Source organism: Phaenicophaeus curvirostris, chromosome 1, assembly GCF_032191515.1.
Source record: "Phaenicophaeus curvirostris isolate KB17595 chromosome 1, BPBGC_Pcur_1.0, whole genome shotgun sequence".
NCBI classification, from domain to species: domain Eukaryota; kingdom Metazoa; phylum Chordata; class Aves; order Cuculiformes; family Cuculidae; genus Phaenicophaeus; species Phaenicophaeus curvirostris.
Genome location: NC_091392.1, coordinates 78,601,594 through 78,616,111, shown reverse-complemented (window position 1 = coordinate 78,616,111; position 14,518 = coordinate 78,601,594). Strand labels below are relative to the sequence as shown.

The 14,518-nt window shown below is 46.5% G+C and overlaps 1 protein-coding gene across 1 annotated transcript; it reads left to right on the top strand.

The window, feature by feature from the left end:
• The first annotated feature begins 13,080 nt into the window (after positions 1 to 13,080).
• Positions 13,081 to 14,313, top strand: LOC138724792 (zinc finger protein 436-like). The gene has a single exon (XM_069865064.1). It carries the CDS (start codon positions 13,152 to 13,154, stop codon positions 13,914 to 13,916), a length of 765 nt encoding a protein of 254 aa, XP_069721165.1. The 5' UTR covers positions 13,081 to 13,151; the 3' UTR covers positions 13,917 to 14,313.
• Positions 14,314 to 14,518: the final 205 nt, after the last annotated feature.

Genomic DNA, 14,518 nt, shown 5'->3' with positions numbered 1-14,518 from the left:
TAGCGTTTGGAGAGGCTGTAAATTTGGAGAGTGTGGTTTTCCTTGAAATAAACAGTATAAAAGCTATATGTTTTTTAACAAAGGTTGAGCACTTTCCTTCTTGCCAGGAGTCATTCCCGCGATTGCAATCATAAATAAATAAGTAATGCTGCTTCACAAGATGTATGCCTCAGTTTACCTATTCAACTTGTGAGCATTTCTCACAAACTCAGAAAGGGAGCCTACTGAAGGTGGGAGCAAGGACAGGTAGCCTGGGAGGAATACAGAGAAATTGTCCAAGCAGGCAGGAATCAGGTTAGGAAAGCTAAAGCACTGTGAGAATTAAATCTGGCCAAGGATCTTAAGGACAACAAGAGAAGTTTCTATAGGTATTTCAGTGATAAAATGAAGACTGGGGAGAACATGGGCCCTCTCTGGAAGGAAACGGTTGCTCAGAATATGGAGAAGGCCAAGGTTCTTAACACCTTTTTTTTGCCTCAGTCTTAACTGGTAAGGGCTCAAGCCACACCACCCAAGCTGAAGAAGGCAAAGACAGGGACTGGGAGATCGAAGAACCACCCACTGTAGGTGAGGATCAGGTTTGAGACCATCTAAGGAATCTGAAGGTGCACAAGTCCATGGGACCTGATGAGATGCATCCACAGGTCCTGAGGGAACTGGAGGACAAAATGGCTAAGCCATTGTCCATCATATGTGAGAAGTCATGGCAGTCTGATGAAGTCCTCAATGACTGGAAAAGGGGAAACATAACCCCCATTTATAGAAAAGGTAACAAGATACACCCGGGAAACTACAGGCTATTCAGTCTCATCTCTGTGCCTGGCAAGATCATGGAGCAGATACCCCTGGAAACTGCTGGGGCGCATGGTAGATGAGGAGATGACTGATGCCAGTCCAGAGGAGGGCCACAAAGATGATCAGAGGGCCAGAGCACCTCTCATACAAGGACAGGCTGAGAGAGTTGGGCTTGTTTAGCCTGGAGAAGAGAAGGCTCTGAGTGACCTTCCAGTACTTAAAAAGGGACTACAGGAAAGACGGGGAGGGGCTCTTCATGAGGGAGTGCAGTGACAGGATGAGGGGTAATGGTTTTAAGCTGAAAGAGGGGAGATTTAGATTAGATATTAAGAAGAATTTTTTTCCTGTCAGGATGGTGAGGCATTGGAACAGGTTGATCAGAGAAGCAGTGGATGCCCCATCCTTGGAGGTGTTCAAGACCAGGCTGGATGAGGTGTTGAGCAACCTGCAACCTGATCCAGTGGAAGGTGTCCCTGCCCACGGCAGGGGCATTGGAACTGGATGATGTTTAAAGTCCAAACCATTCTATGATTCTATGATCTTCAGGGAAAAAAATAAGGAATTCTCCCTGGAGATGCCAGTTCACCTTGTGCTCAAGGCAGAGATTCAGAGAAAGACTAACTATCTTTCTTTTGCTGACAATCCTTCTTTCTTCCAGAGGAACCTTTTCCTCCCTTACAGTTCCTCCCTCTTTCTTTCTGAAAGGTAAACACCTACTAGGGGAGAAATATAGCAGATGGTGTGCAAGTAGAGGTCACGACTGACCTGTCAGAGAACTGATCCAAATTCATCAGCTTGAATACAGTCATTTCTTTCCTAAAATTAAGAACCAGAAGTTATGTGCAAAATAAAATTCATTGTCTAATTTTAGATGTAATGTATTAGAAAAACCAGCAGGTGGAGAACTACTGCCATACTATATTTATATTACAATAGGTTCTTGAGGACCCTGTACTCAATTGAGGTATAACTATGCTGTGGCACTGTACAAATACAAGATGAAATGGTAGTTTCGTGCCACAAGCAACTTGCAATCTAGAGTAGCATTAGTGCAATTCCCTCAAATGGAAATCACTTTCATAAATAATAAATACTAGCATGATTTATTGCATATTTTCACCATTTTGTTAATAGAATAAGGTCCAAATTTTAGTTTTCCAAAATCAGGACAAAAATACACACTGCATTCCCAAGCAAACTAAGAAATTAAACAAAGCATGGCTATACACAGTATGGCTATTTGAATAACTGAGATTGCCAAGAATGCTATTTAAAAACACTTGAAAAATCATAATGTCTGAATAACTGGAAAAGCATCAAAAGGTTTTAAGATTAGGATTAAAGCATGACTCACCACATTTTCTTCCATGTGCTTTTGTTTTGTTAGTGTACTGTGGATGCATTTCGGAGTTTGGCAAGTTCCCTGGTTTTGAGGATTTTCTTGTTTTTCAAGGAATAATAATGAAGTGAATTTCTCAAATGCAAAGGATTTGATTTCTGGTGCTTGTAAACCATGCCTATAGGACAGGAGAATCTATCAAAGGAAGCACAGACACAGAAAAATACTTCAAAAGCCATGGTGAATATTGGCAGAACATAAGCTCCAATGGTGATGCTGAGGTGAAATGGCTAACATCGATCAGAGAAGGATAAACTGGAAAACATTGCATAAATCCTAAGATATTAAAAATATTCACCCCGTATTTGTCACTCAAGCAATTACTGCAACACTAATAAATTTACTAGGTTTGAAGGAAGAACTAATAAAAAGACATTCCTTGGCATATACGAAACAAGAAGCACAAATGATCACAGTCACGATTTTTGTTCACTCAACCCCAAAACCCTGTAGCACTTAATCTTCAGCCTCCCCCCCCCAAAAAAACCCAAACCAACCAAACTTGTAGAACTACTAATAAATAAAGGGTATCAGAACTTGCAGCCTTGCAAAAACTTCAGTGGCAGCAAGAGGGTGAAAACACAGGAAAATGTAAGTTCTGCTTTCAAGAAACAAGGAGCAAGGCTGGGAGATTGTGTGGCTACATGGGAGGCTCTCATTTAAAAGCCTTGGGGAGCCTCCCATGCCAATGGGCAGATACTTCTTTCTAGAAGCCAGTCCTGACCCATTAGAAACTCTGAGACAACCAATCTGCAGGTTTTCTGTGGTACAACAGACACAACAGAGCAAATTCAACACACACACTCAGCAAATCAGTAACACTTCATTAGTTTAAATAAGCAGACAAATTAAGAAAAAGCCCTTCCCCAACAAGTGTGGTCATTAAACTTTAATTTAGCAGAAACTTAACAGAAACTATAACCACAGATAACACTTGTGTTAAGTACTAATAATACTTACAAGCAGATCTTTTCCATTTAAACCAAAGCCACTTAAACTGCTTCAGAGATATGAAAGAGTAACAGTTTCAGAAGAGGGCGTCTTCATTTCGCAAAAGAAACAATTCAGTTCCATGCAAAACAAGTAGTTTTGCAAGACTCAAGACTGAGTTAGTGTTCTCCAAATCTGCCACCACCTGGTCAATCTAGGAAACTGTATTTCAGTTAAGTGCAGGCAGACACCGCTCTCAGCCTTGCCAGACCTGGCAGAAAAAAAACCCATCGAAGCCATGGGATAATTCCAAAATGTCGCATCTGAAAAGCCAGAGAGTTCTGAAAACATTGGTAAATTATGAAAAGCGGGGTAAGATTTTCCCTGCATTGAAAGCATTAAGTCAGGAACTTCAGAGGCACCTGGAAGTTGTCCCATGTGCCAGGTACATCTCAGTGGGATCTAAAGCCTTTAAAATCCATCAGCTTCTCAGCAGAGATGCACTTGCATCCGATGTCATGACAGCAGAGTATAATTTGATTTATAATCTACATGAGTAAAATGAGTATGAAGACTAGAAAATGACTCATTTGCCAACCTCCCAATAAAGAAGGCAATAAATGGATTTAGAATCAGAATAAGCCAAAGGATCTCTTCTCCTGTGCTTAAAGAACATGAATGAAAGGAGAATTATTTGAAACTGATTTTGGTGTATCCATTGTCATACCTCAGGAGACAAAGAATCACAGGCAGGGTAGATGATAACACAGTCTTCAAGCCACAGTCTGGGCCAACAAAGCATTGATCTGAAATAGTGACACATCTTCATTTGTACCTGCATACTGGAGCATGTAACTTACTTGCAAAGATAAATATGTGTTGTGACTCATACACACACATATATAATATATAAAACAGCATTATGCTGTTAGCATTAATCCAGCAGATGCATCCCTATTTCATGTCTGAAGTCCTAAGAAAGCCTGCTTCTCCAGATAATATTTCTGAAAGTCTGCTCATTCCTAGATAATCAATTTCTTCTGGCTGAATTGGGAAAAAATACAGGAGACAGAGGGAGTTCCTGCACTAAACAGGTATTTAGGGACAGAATATGAAGCCTGACTTTCACTACCCATTCCTTCTCTTTATTTATTCAACAAATAGGGGGGAGTAGGATTCAGTCCCAGGTTCTCCACTGAAGCCCATAAATCCAAGTGCCAGCACACACTACAGTAGTCATATGCAAATACATTTGTGCTCAGCTGCATTAGGTCCTACTCGCAGTTTAGACAAGAAATCAACTGAGGCAATTAGTGGCACCTACTAACGGGCAAATATCAGTGTCACTGCTCTGGGACTTGCTCTCCAGGACTATAACACTACTGATAGATGCTGTAAGTCTCACACATTGAAAAAGCACAGATTGATACAATTAGAATAACATTCATACCCGCAAATGAGAGAAATGTTTTGGCATGCTCCCTCCAGGCTCTTAGTTGCCAGCTTATTTCCCTGCCCTACCAGTGGTACCTTGCATAAGCTGTGTAGTGCCAGAGCCATTGATGTTTAACTGTCTGCTACTCATTGACTGATGCAACCACATCTTAGTCTTTGTTCTCCAGTCAAGTATTAACAAAAATCACATTTCCTTACCACCCAGGGAAGAGCTAAATTGTCTAAGATTGTGAATTAAACTCTTCTAAGACTGTGAAATATTTTACTTTCTGCACGGTAATGCTCCAGGTCCATATTCCAGGAGCAGAGGAGCAGAGCAAGGACAAGGATTGACAAAATGACCTAATGTATCCAGTGCAAAGTGTTCATTGCCTGTGAGATAAAAAATTAACTCTGTCATGCGGAACTGCATAAGGCTTCTGTACAGTCGGCAATCATTTACCATCCATAATGGTATCAGCTAAACTCTGGATGTGAAAACTGAACCCAGGCACAAGAAAGACTCTAAATCTTTGAGACTGGAGGTGACAAGTTTATTAACGTGTGGGAGACTCCACTCTTAAACAGCATGGGGTGATACTGCCTGGAATTACACATTTTTTATTCCACCTTATGGTAAGGAACAAGTGTTCTTGCTCCTCCATGTGAAGTACAAATTATGTGTCTGTGTCACAACCCAGACCCACAAGCCATATGCTCGTGTCTGGCACTGATGGGGGGCGAAAGTGGATTCGTTTGTCTGTGTGGCGATCCAGAGGCCAATAAGGTCACTCCCAGGGTGAATATCAAAAGCAGTATTCATTTCTGGCTCTGGCAAGCATAAACACACCAATATACTGGGGCACACAACAAAGACATGGGAGGGGTGCAACCACCCAAAGTTACAGAAATTAATCTGCAAAAACAACCCAAGTCCCTCGGATCCGATTCAACCCGCGCACCATAAGGTAATGGGTGGGAGGCAGAGAGAAAGAGAGAGAGAGAGAGAGGGAGACGGAAAGAAATCACCACATCTAAGGCAGCAGATGATCTCAGAACACGTGGTCCAGGCCGTGTGGTCCAGGCTGGTCCGATCTAAGTGTGTGAGTTAGAGCAAGCACGGAGGTGAGGGTGAGACTGCCCCCCTGGTTCCTTGAGAGTCCTTTATCAGGCCAGCCCGACCCCCATCAGCCTGTGTCCTTTTGGAGCCCTAGAAGCGAGCAGGTGGGGGGCAGCGGGGGCAATAGGCACGGCTGCATCCCCTCCCCCCACCGAAGCCAGCTCTGGGGCCCAACTTCACCCCAGTGAGGGAGAGCTGTGCCTGCTCCTGCACTGACCCCTGCTGAACTTCGGCACCACAGACAAGCTGGTGCCACAAGTGGGTAGTAGTCCTCAGACAAAATGCTTAAGGCAGAGAGATAAACATAGTCTGACTTTACATTCCACCCCGTGACTTAAACATTTGTCACAGAACTCAGATCGAAAACTCAGGTCCATGCGGTCCATAGTGGTGACACTTGAGGGTGCAACTTGCTCAGTCGAACCCGACGCTGCATCACCTCCACCCAACCGCAGCCAGCTCTCGGTCCAGAGCCCTGTCAAGCAAGGGAGCGCAGTGCCCACTCCTGCATTGTCCTTCTGTTGAACCCGACACACAAGCAGGCAGTCTTCAGGCAAAATGTTCAAGGCAAAGGGAGCTGACTTTACATTCCACCCTGTGACTCAAACATTTGTCACAGAACTCAAGTCGAAAACTCAGGTCCATGTCATCTATAGTGGTGACACTTTCAAAAGGGGAGGGGATAAGGAGAATAAGACCGAGGGTGAAAGAAGGAAGGGGTAGTCACGTCCCAGATCCATGCACTATCAACTGTCTCAGTCAAAAGACAGGAGGTTGGGGGGATTTCCTCTAATCACGAATTGCTAGTTCGCAAGGAGGCCTCTAACTACTCCCTCAGTCGAAAGACAGGGGGCTGGGGGGATTCCTTGAGCCACAAATTGCTAGTTCACACTGAGGCATCTCCCGAAGGAGATGAGGCATATAAGTCTACAGGGAACCAACAGGTCCCCTTCCAGTGCAGCTGGGAGAACCACTGTGGACAGAAGGAAATTCTCCATCAGCACAAACAAGAAATGGGAAACCGGTTTGAAGACCATTATTCTTCAGAGCGTGTTGGACTTAGAGAGCCTCAGCTGAATGTAGTTGATGGCCACAAATCTATGATGGATCACACCTGGGAACCAGGGCAAACCACCATAGACTGGTACACAGGACACAATGTGAGTTGCTGAAAGGAAAGACAGAGGAATCCACATAGCATTTCAAAGGAAGAGGAGAGGAAGGAAGAATCTGGGAAGCATCAATAAGCCAGTGTCTGTGACCCAGTCCTTCTGTAAGACTTTATCTTAATAACAAGGCAGTTTGGTTGGGGAACCTGAAGGCTGTGTGTTATTTGTCAACATATCAGAGGATATGGAAAACCTGAAATGGGAATGAGTCCGTAAAGGGAGTAGAGTGAGAACACAAGTAGACAGAAAATTTGTTAATAAGGATTTTCTTTGTGGCTCTGCTTTTTTTTTAAACTAAAAATACTTTAAAGTAATATTTATATTTAAATCTGGGTGTAATTTTTTCCCCAGTTAAACCTTTTTTAAAGCCCATATTTACAGTAACCTATAGAAATAATTTGGCTTATATACATTAAAAAATAAATTGAAGCACAGCATATCTGTTGCCAAGGTCTTAAATAAAATCAACAACAAATTTAGACAATATTAAAGCCAGAAAGCTACGTTTCCCCTTTCAATTTGAATAATCATTAGGTGTGAGATTTATTATGATTATAATCTCAGTTTCTTAATCTATATTTAACAAGTACCTCAACTTAAAACATACAGTATTTCTTATACCTATTCATCATATTTCACTTACAAGACAAATTGAAAATTCTATGTTTTCCACTATTCCTATTCCACAAACATACTGTCAAATCTGGAAGAAATGAATTATTTAATAAATAGGAAGTGCAATTCAACAGTTTACAAAACCATGACATTTAGAAATTATGTGGGTTAAATAAAATAATTGTATGCGAGGTCAGTCATAGAACTGCTTGTGTGAATATGTAGTGTATTCTCCTTGCTGACAAAGAAAGGTTTATTTTGTGAAAAGGTCCCCCTCAGTTTAAGAAGGTCAGCATATTCTTTTGCACTGGCATGTAAATATTAACACAATGTGTGCTGTACTACAGCTCCCTAACTGACAATTCGATCCCAGGTTCCTTTCTCCCCCACCTGTGATCATTTTCCAGCTAAACATCCCAAAAATGATCTCCAGTGCATGGCTGAACACAATCACTACCATATTTTTTATGTTTACTTTTGTTCCTTAAAATTCCTTTTTTTTTCAGGATTTTAAGCTGTGCTCTTCTGCAGCCTTTGTGAAAATCTTTAGGAAAGGCTTTCTCCTCCTCCACCTCACTATACCAGGCACTCAGCACTTAGGTGCTTCACTGATCCCTCCTCGTGTTTTTCCATCTCAAGCTTTTCCCGCGTTCTGCACACTCAAACGTTTTTTCTCTCGTGTGGGTTTGCAGGTGGTTCAGGAGCCTGGAGCATCCCTTAAAGCTCTTCCCGCATTCTGTACACTTGTAGGGTTTCTCTTCTGTGTGAGGCCATCTCTTCTGTGTCACTGGCCATCAGTGACAAGGGCAAGCTTCTTGGAGACTCTTTCTTCATGAGGGGCTTTATTACAGGCTGCTCTCTCCTGCCTTTGCAGATTGGCTGCCCACCAGTCTGGCTTGTGCGTTTCAAGCAGCTGAGGCTCTTGCTCAAGGTCTTTGGGAATGCCTCTCTTTTCTTCGTTGTTACTCAAAATGCAGTCCCTTGATGGACTGAGAGCAATTTTACACTCTTCCTTCCCCAAAACACATAAGCAACTAAATTAGTATTAAAACTCTGTTTTAAAGCTGTGTGTTTGGGTGACAAGACAAAAAGTCCCCTTTATCTTCATTAGGCAAACTCAACAGTGAGGTTGATGAAACAACACTTGAGTGTAAGGTCTGCAGAACAACTACTAGACAGAGCCTCTGTCTCTGGGACAAAGACTGGGAATAAATCAGAAAATAATTCAGAATGCACAGTGGGTCAAGAGAACTGTTTTCTCACCATGTGAGTCAGAAGGGAAACTTGTACTGAGTTTGTTCAAGGGCACCAAAGCCTAAAAATAGTCTTTTGTTCCCTCTGATTTGAATAACTGTGGAAAATGTTAGCATTTAACTCTGATAATTTAACAACTATAGTAAATTTTTAAAGACATATTCATGTTAATATTTAAGCATGGAGATAAATATCAGTTCAGATTCCGCAAACCTTTGCATCTGGAGACAAAAATAGGTGTGTTCTGTCCTCTTGATTGACTCAGTACTTCCAAATGATGTGAGCAAGCTGCATGGAAGTCAAATGAAAATCTAGGTTTCTTTCTCGCCTTTTGGTAAATAAAAGATTTTGAACTGCTTCATGTCTACTTTTGTCTAAACAGCCACTGTTCCTTATTTATAGAACAGGTTGGGAACATGTCTGCCGCTGGAATTTGGGACTCAGGATCACAGAATGGTTTGGGTTGGAAGAGACCTTCAAAGATCACCTCGTCCAACCTCCCTGCCAAGGGCAAGGATATCTTTCACTGGATTAGGTTGCTCAAAGCCTCATCCAAACCAGCCTTAAAGACTTCCAATGATGGGGAATCCACAACTTCTCTGGGCAACCTGTTCCAGTGTCTCAGCATCCTCACTGTAAAAAATCTATTCCTTATATCCAATCTAAACCTAACCTCTTTCGATTTAAAACCATTGCCCCTTCTCCTGTCACTATAGGCCCTAGTAAAAGGTCTCTTTCCGTGTTTCTTACAAGACCCTTTTAAGTATTGAAAGGCTGCAATAAGGTGTCCCCAGAGCACTCTATTTATTCCATAATCTGAATAAATAAATGTGAGGGAGGAAGCAGAAACAGCTACAAGGCACAGATTTGCCTGGGAGTGTTGGGTGAAAACGACTGAGGCAAGAGAAAAAGATGGCAGTGGGAGGAAGCTTGTGAAGGCTGCACAGCAGGGGAGAGGCTGCAGGACAGCATGGCAACAACTGGAAGCCAGGGCACGGGCAGCCAACTGAGGAGACCCACAAAACCTTGGTCTTTTTTGCTTCCTACTGCCCAGCAGTCCCTGACTAAGCACAGATGCTGCGCTGCCAATGAGCATGGCTGCACCCCTCGGCCTGTACCCAACCCTGCCCAGGCTCTGCTGACACCGAAATCAGGAAAATAAACTTCTTAACACCCATGGGGTTTTAAGAAGCGAGGCGTTCTATTCGGCACCGAATACATGGGGGGATTAATCTGCTTACCGTGTATGGTGATGGTTACGAGTAGCAGTGTTTTATACGCTGAATTTGTACACGTGTATTACATTTCTTCTAAAATCATGGATATGAATCACATTTCCCAATTCCAATTATAATAGTTGCCCTGTCCCTCATGCATGCTTCCCACAGTCCTTTATTGAGTCTGGAGTGTGCAAAGCAGCTCCTCGCCCTATCTCATGAAAGCTGGGGAGGGACTCTTTACAAAGGTTTGTAGTGACAGGACTAAGGGCAATGGGTATAAACTTGAGAGGGGCAGATTTAGACTAGACATAAGGAGGAGTTTCTTCATGAGGAGGGTGGCGAGGCACTGGCACAGGTTGCCCAGGGAAGCCGTGGCTGCCCATCCCTGAAGGTGTTCAAGGCCAGATTGGATGGGGCCTTGGGCAGCCTGATCTAGTGGGATTTCCCTGCCCATGGTAGCGGGGGTGGAACTAGATGATCTTTAAGGTCCCTTCCAACCCAAACTATTCAATGATTCCATGATTCCACGATTGCGCTGGCATCTGGCCTCCTTTTGAGTTTCCACAGAAGGTTTGAAATAAGGATTATTTTGACCACCCATCTTTTTTGGCTGATGAAGTATCAGCCAGATGTCAGTGTTCTGCAGTCTTCATGCTTTCCCACTACTCTGTTCATCAAATATGACAAAAGGAGAGGACTTTACTGTTCATTAACGCCCACAACTACATTATGTATTAGTACGGACATTGCATTCTAGATAGAATCACAGAATGGTTTGGGTTGAGGCTCTGGAGCGAGTCCAGAGAAGAGCAACGAAGCTGATGAAGGGGCTGGAGAACAGGCCTTATGAGGAACGGCTGAGAGACCTGCGATTGTTTAGCCTTGAGAAGAGGAGGCTGAGGGGTGACCTCATTGCTCTCTACAACTACCCGAAAGGAGGTTGTAGAGAGGAGGGTGCTGGCCTCTTCTCCCAAGTGACAGGGGACAGGACAAGAGGGAATGGCCTCAGGCTCCACCAGGGGAGGTTTAGGCTGGACATTAGGAAAAAATTTTTCACAGAAAGGGTCATTGGGCACTGGAACAGGCTGTCCAGGGAGGTGGTTGATTCAACTTCCCTGGAGGTGTTTAAGGGACGGGTGGACGAGGTGCTGGGGGGCATGGTTTAGTGTTTTATAGGAATGGTTGGACTTGATGATCCAGGGGGTCTCTTCCAACCTGGTTGTTCTACAATTCTATGATCATGCAGTTCCACTCCCCTGTGATGGGCACAGCCACCTCCCACTGGACCAAGCTGCCCGAGGCCCCATCCAACCTAGCCTTGAACACCTTCAGGGATGAGGCATCCCCAACCGTGCCAGTGCCCCACCACCAAGGATTTCTTCGTAATGTCTGACCTAAAGTCTTGCCCCCTGCAATTTAAAGGCGTTCCCCTTCGCCCTCTCACTCCATGTCCTTGTAAAGAGCCCCTCCCCAGCGCTACCGCAGCACTTCTCAGCGCTGGGAGCTGCTCCGTGGTCTCCCCGCAACCTTCCCCCCTCCAGGCTGCGCAGCCCCGGCTCACCCGTCTCCGCTCGGCGCCCCTCGGCTCCCGCCGCCCCCCGTCTCCGCGGCCGGGAGCCTCCCGGGATCCACAGGGAGCGCCAGGGGGGCGGGCAGGGGGCGAGGGGAGGGCGGTGCCGCGGGCGCTGCGCGCGGGCGGAGGTGAGGCAGGCGCGCGCGGCGCGGCCCCCGCGGCTCGGGAGGGAGGGAGGGCTCGGCGGGAGCGGCCGGCGGGCCCCAGAGCTTCCCGGCTTCCCGCTCCCCGTCCTCCCGCCGGCAGCGCCTTCGGCCGGCAGCGGCGCCGGGATGGAGACGAAGCCCGCCTCCGCCCTGGCAGCGGCGGAGCCGGGGTGGGATGGCGTGGAGTGGGACAGGGGACATGGCAAGGGATGGGAAGAGTTGGCATGGCATGGGCTGCATGGCATGGCTCGGCATGCAGGGGATAGATGGCGTGGAATCGCATGGATGGGATCGATGGCATGGCATGGATGGGATAGGTGATGGGATGGCATGGAATCACATGGCATGAATGGGATAGGTGGCATGGCTTGGAATCACATGGAATGGCTTGGCATGGATGGGATAGATGGCGTGGCATGGAATCGCAGGGATGGGATCGATGGCATGGCATGGAAGGGCATTCCATGGATGGGATAGATGGCATGACGTGGCATAGAATGGCAAGGAATGGATTGGATAGATGGCATGGAATGGCATGGATGGGATTAGATGGCATGGTATAGATGGGATAGATGGCATGGCATGGCATGGCATGGCATGGAACAGAATGGCATGACATGGATGAGACAGATGGAATGATGTGGCGTGGTTTGGAATGGCATGGCATTGGTGGAATAGATGGCATGGTATGGAATTGCATGGCATGAATGGGATAGATGGCATGATGTGGCATGGAATGGCAAGGCATGGATGGGATAGATGGCATGGAATGGCATGGATGGGATAGATGGCATGGTATAGATGGGATAGATGGCATGGCATGGCATGGCATGGAACAGAATGGCATGACATGGATGAGACAGATGGAATGGCGTGGCGTGGTTTGGAATGGCATGGCATCGATGGAATAGATGGCATGGTGTGGCATGGAATGCATGGGATAGATGGCATGGAATGCATGGGATAGATGGCATGGCATGAATGGGATAGACGGCATGCCGTGGCATGGAATGGCATGGATGGGATAGATGGAATGACGTGTCATGGCTTGGAATGGCATGGCATGGATGGAATAGATGCCATGGCATGGCATGGGTTGGATGGCATGGCATGGGCAGGAGGAGGGTGGCACCTGGCCAGGGTCCCTGTTGGGCAGCTGGGTTGGCCTTGCGGGGTGGCAAAGGGTGTGCATGGGCTGTGACTAAAATTGTTAATTTTTTCTGGACTGTCCTCCTGTCCCGGCAGGTGATGGGAGCATGAGTGACAATGAGGGGCATCTCCAAAGAGAGGGACCAGAGGCAGCCGATGCACCCTGCAGGGCCATCTCAGACTTCTTCATGAGGGAAGCTGCCTCTCCTGCGGGCTGTGGCCGGGAAACATCCCATCCGAGGACAGAGAGACAGGGCTGGAGAAGAGACAAAGAGACAGGGCTGGAGAAGACTTCTCGGTGCAGCTTTCGGAAGCGTAAGGAGACAGTGGTGCCCCAGCGAGCCTTCATGGGAGAGAAGCCCTACATCTGCATCGAGTGTGGGCAGAGCTTCAACCGCAGCTCTGACCTGATCCGCCACCAGAGGATCCACACTGGGGAGAAGCCCTACATGTGCGCTGACTGTGGCAAGAGCTTCGCCCGGCGCTCCCACCTCATCCAGCACCAGCGTGTTCACACAGGAGAACGGCCGTACCAATGCAAGGACTGCGGCAAGAGCTTCAGCCAGAGCACCCACTTGGTGCAGCACCAGCGCAACCACACTGGCGAGAGGCCTTACGTGTGTGCCAAGTGTGGGAGGAACTTCTATCAGAACTCAGGCTTGCTCCGCCACGCCAACTTTCACACAGGCAAGAAACCCTACAAGTGCCCCCAGTGTGGGAAGCGTTTCAGTGACAGCTCCAACCTCATTGCCCACCAGCGGCTCCACAGGGGAGAGAAGCCATACAAGTGTGCTGACTGCAACAAGTGCTTCAGCGAGAGCTCTAAGCTGGTCATCCACCGGCGTGTCCACACAGGTGAGAAGCCATACTTGTGCCCTGACTGTGGAAAGAGTTTCAGCCAGCGCTCGCACCTTGTCCAGCACCGTCGCACCCACACTGGGGAGAAGCCCTACAGGTGTGCTGAGTGTGGCACCTGCTTCAGTGACAACTCGACCCTTATCCGTCACCGTCGTACCCACACTGGGGAGAAACCTTTCAAGTGCTCCCACTGTGGGAAGAGTTTCAGTCGCAACTCCTACTTAGTCTCGCACCAGCGAGTGCATGTGTGGTAGGCAGCATCGCTAGCTGTGGTCTGGGAGTGATCTAGGATGCAGCTCCTGGTCCAAGCCTGTCTGAAATGTGCTTAAGGGACAAGGAGGTAGACAAGGGTGCATCTAGACTGGGGGTCCTGGATTACAGACAGCTGACCAGAGTTATGTTGGCCCATGTTGCTGTCTTTAGTCACCTTCTCCTCTCAGCACACCTCAGGCATGGACAGAAAGTGAGCAGTGGTTGCAATGGGTAGTTCTGCATCCCAAGGCCTTGTCGTCCTCTTTCACTGGTACCTAGAATCAAGTGCCATCTGCAACATGGCCAAGGTGCAGATGTTTTCTCCCACATCCCTGTAAGAGATGTCTGCCTGGGAGCCTGAGAAGAGAATGCACAACATCAGGTCGCATGAAGAGAAGATGCTTGGTCATGCAATGTATGTATGTATGGCTGTGTCAAGGGAAATAAGATGGGAGATGGGGTCCTTGAGGGGTTTTGTTTCATTCACAGTTTAAGTGTTATAATCTAGATAATATTGCACAGGTCTTTGGAAGCTCATTGTGATTGTGTTCTGAGCCAGCTCTCTCTCATACGGCAGTCAGGAAGGTCAAAGCTGTGTAAGTCC

Excerpts from the sequence above, each read along its gene's own strand:
- LOC138724792 (XM_069865064.1), top strand. The coding sequence starts at position 13,152 with ATGGGAGAGAAGCCCTACATCTGCATCGAGTGTGGGCAGAGCTTCAAC.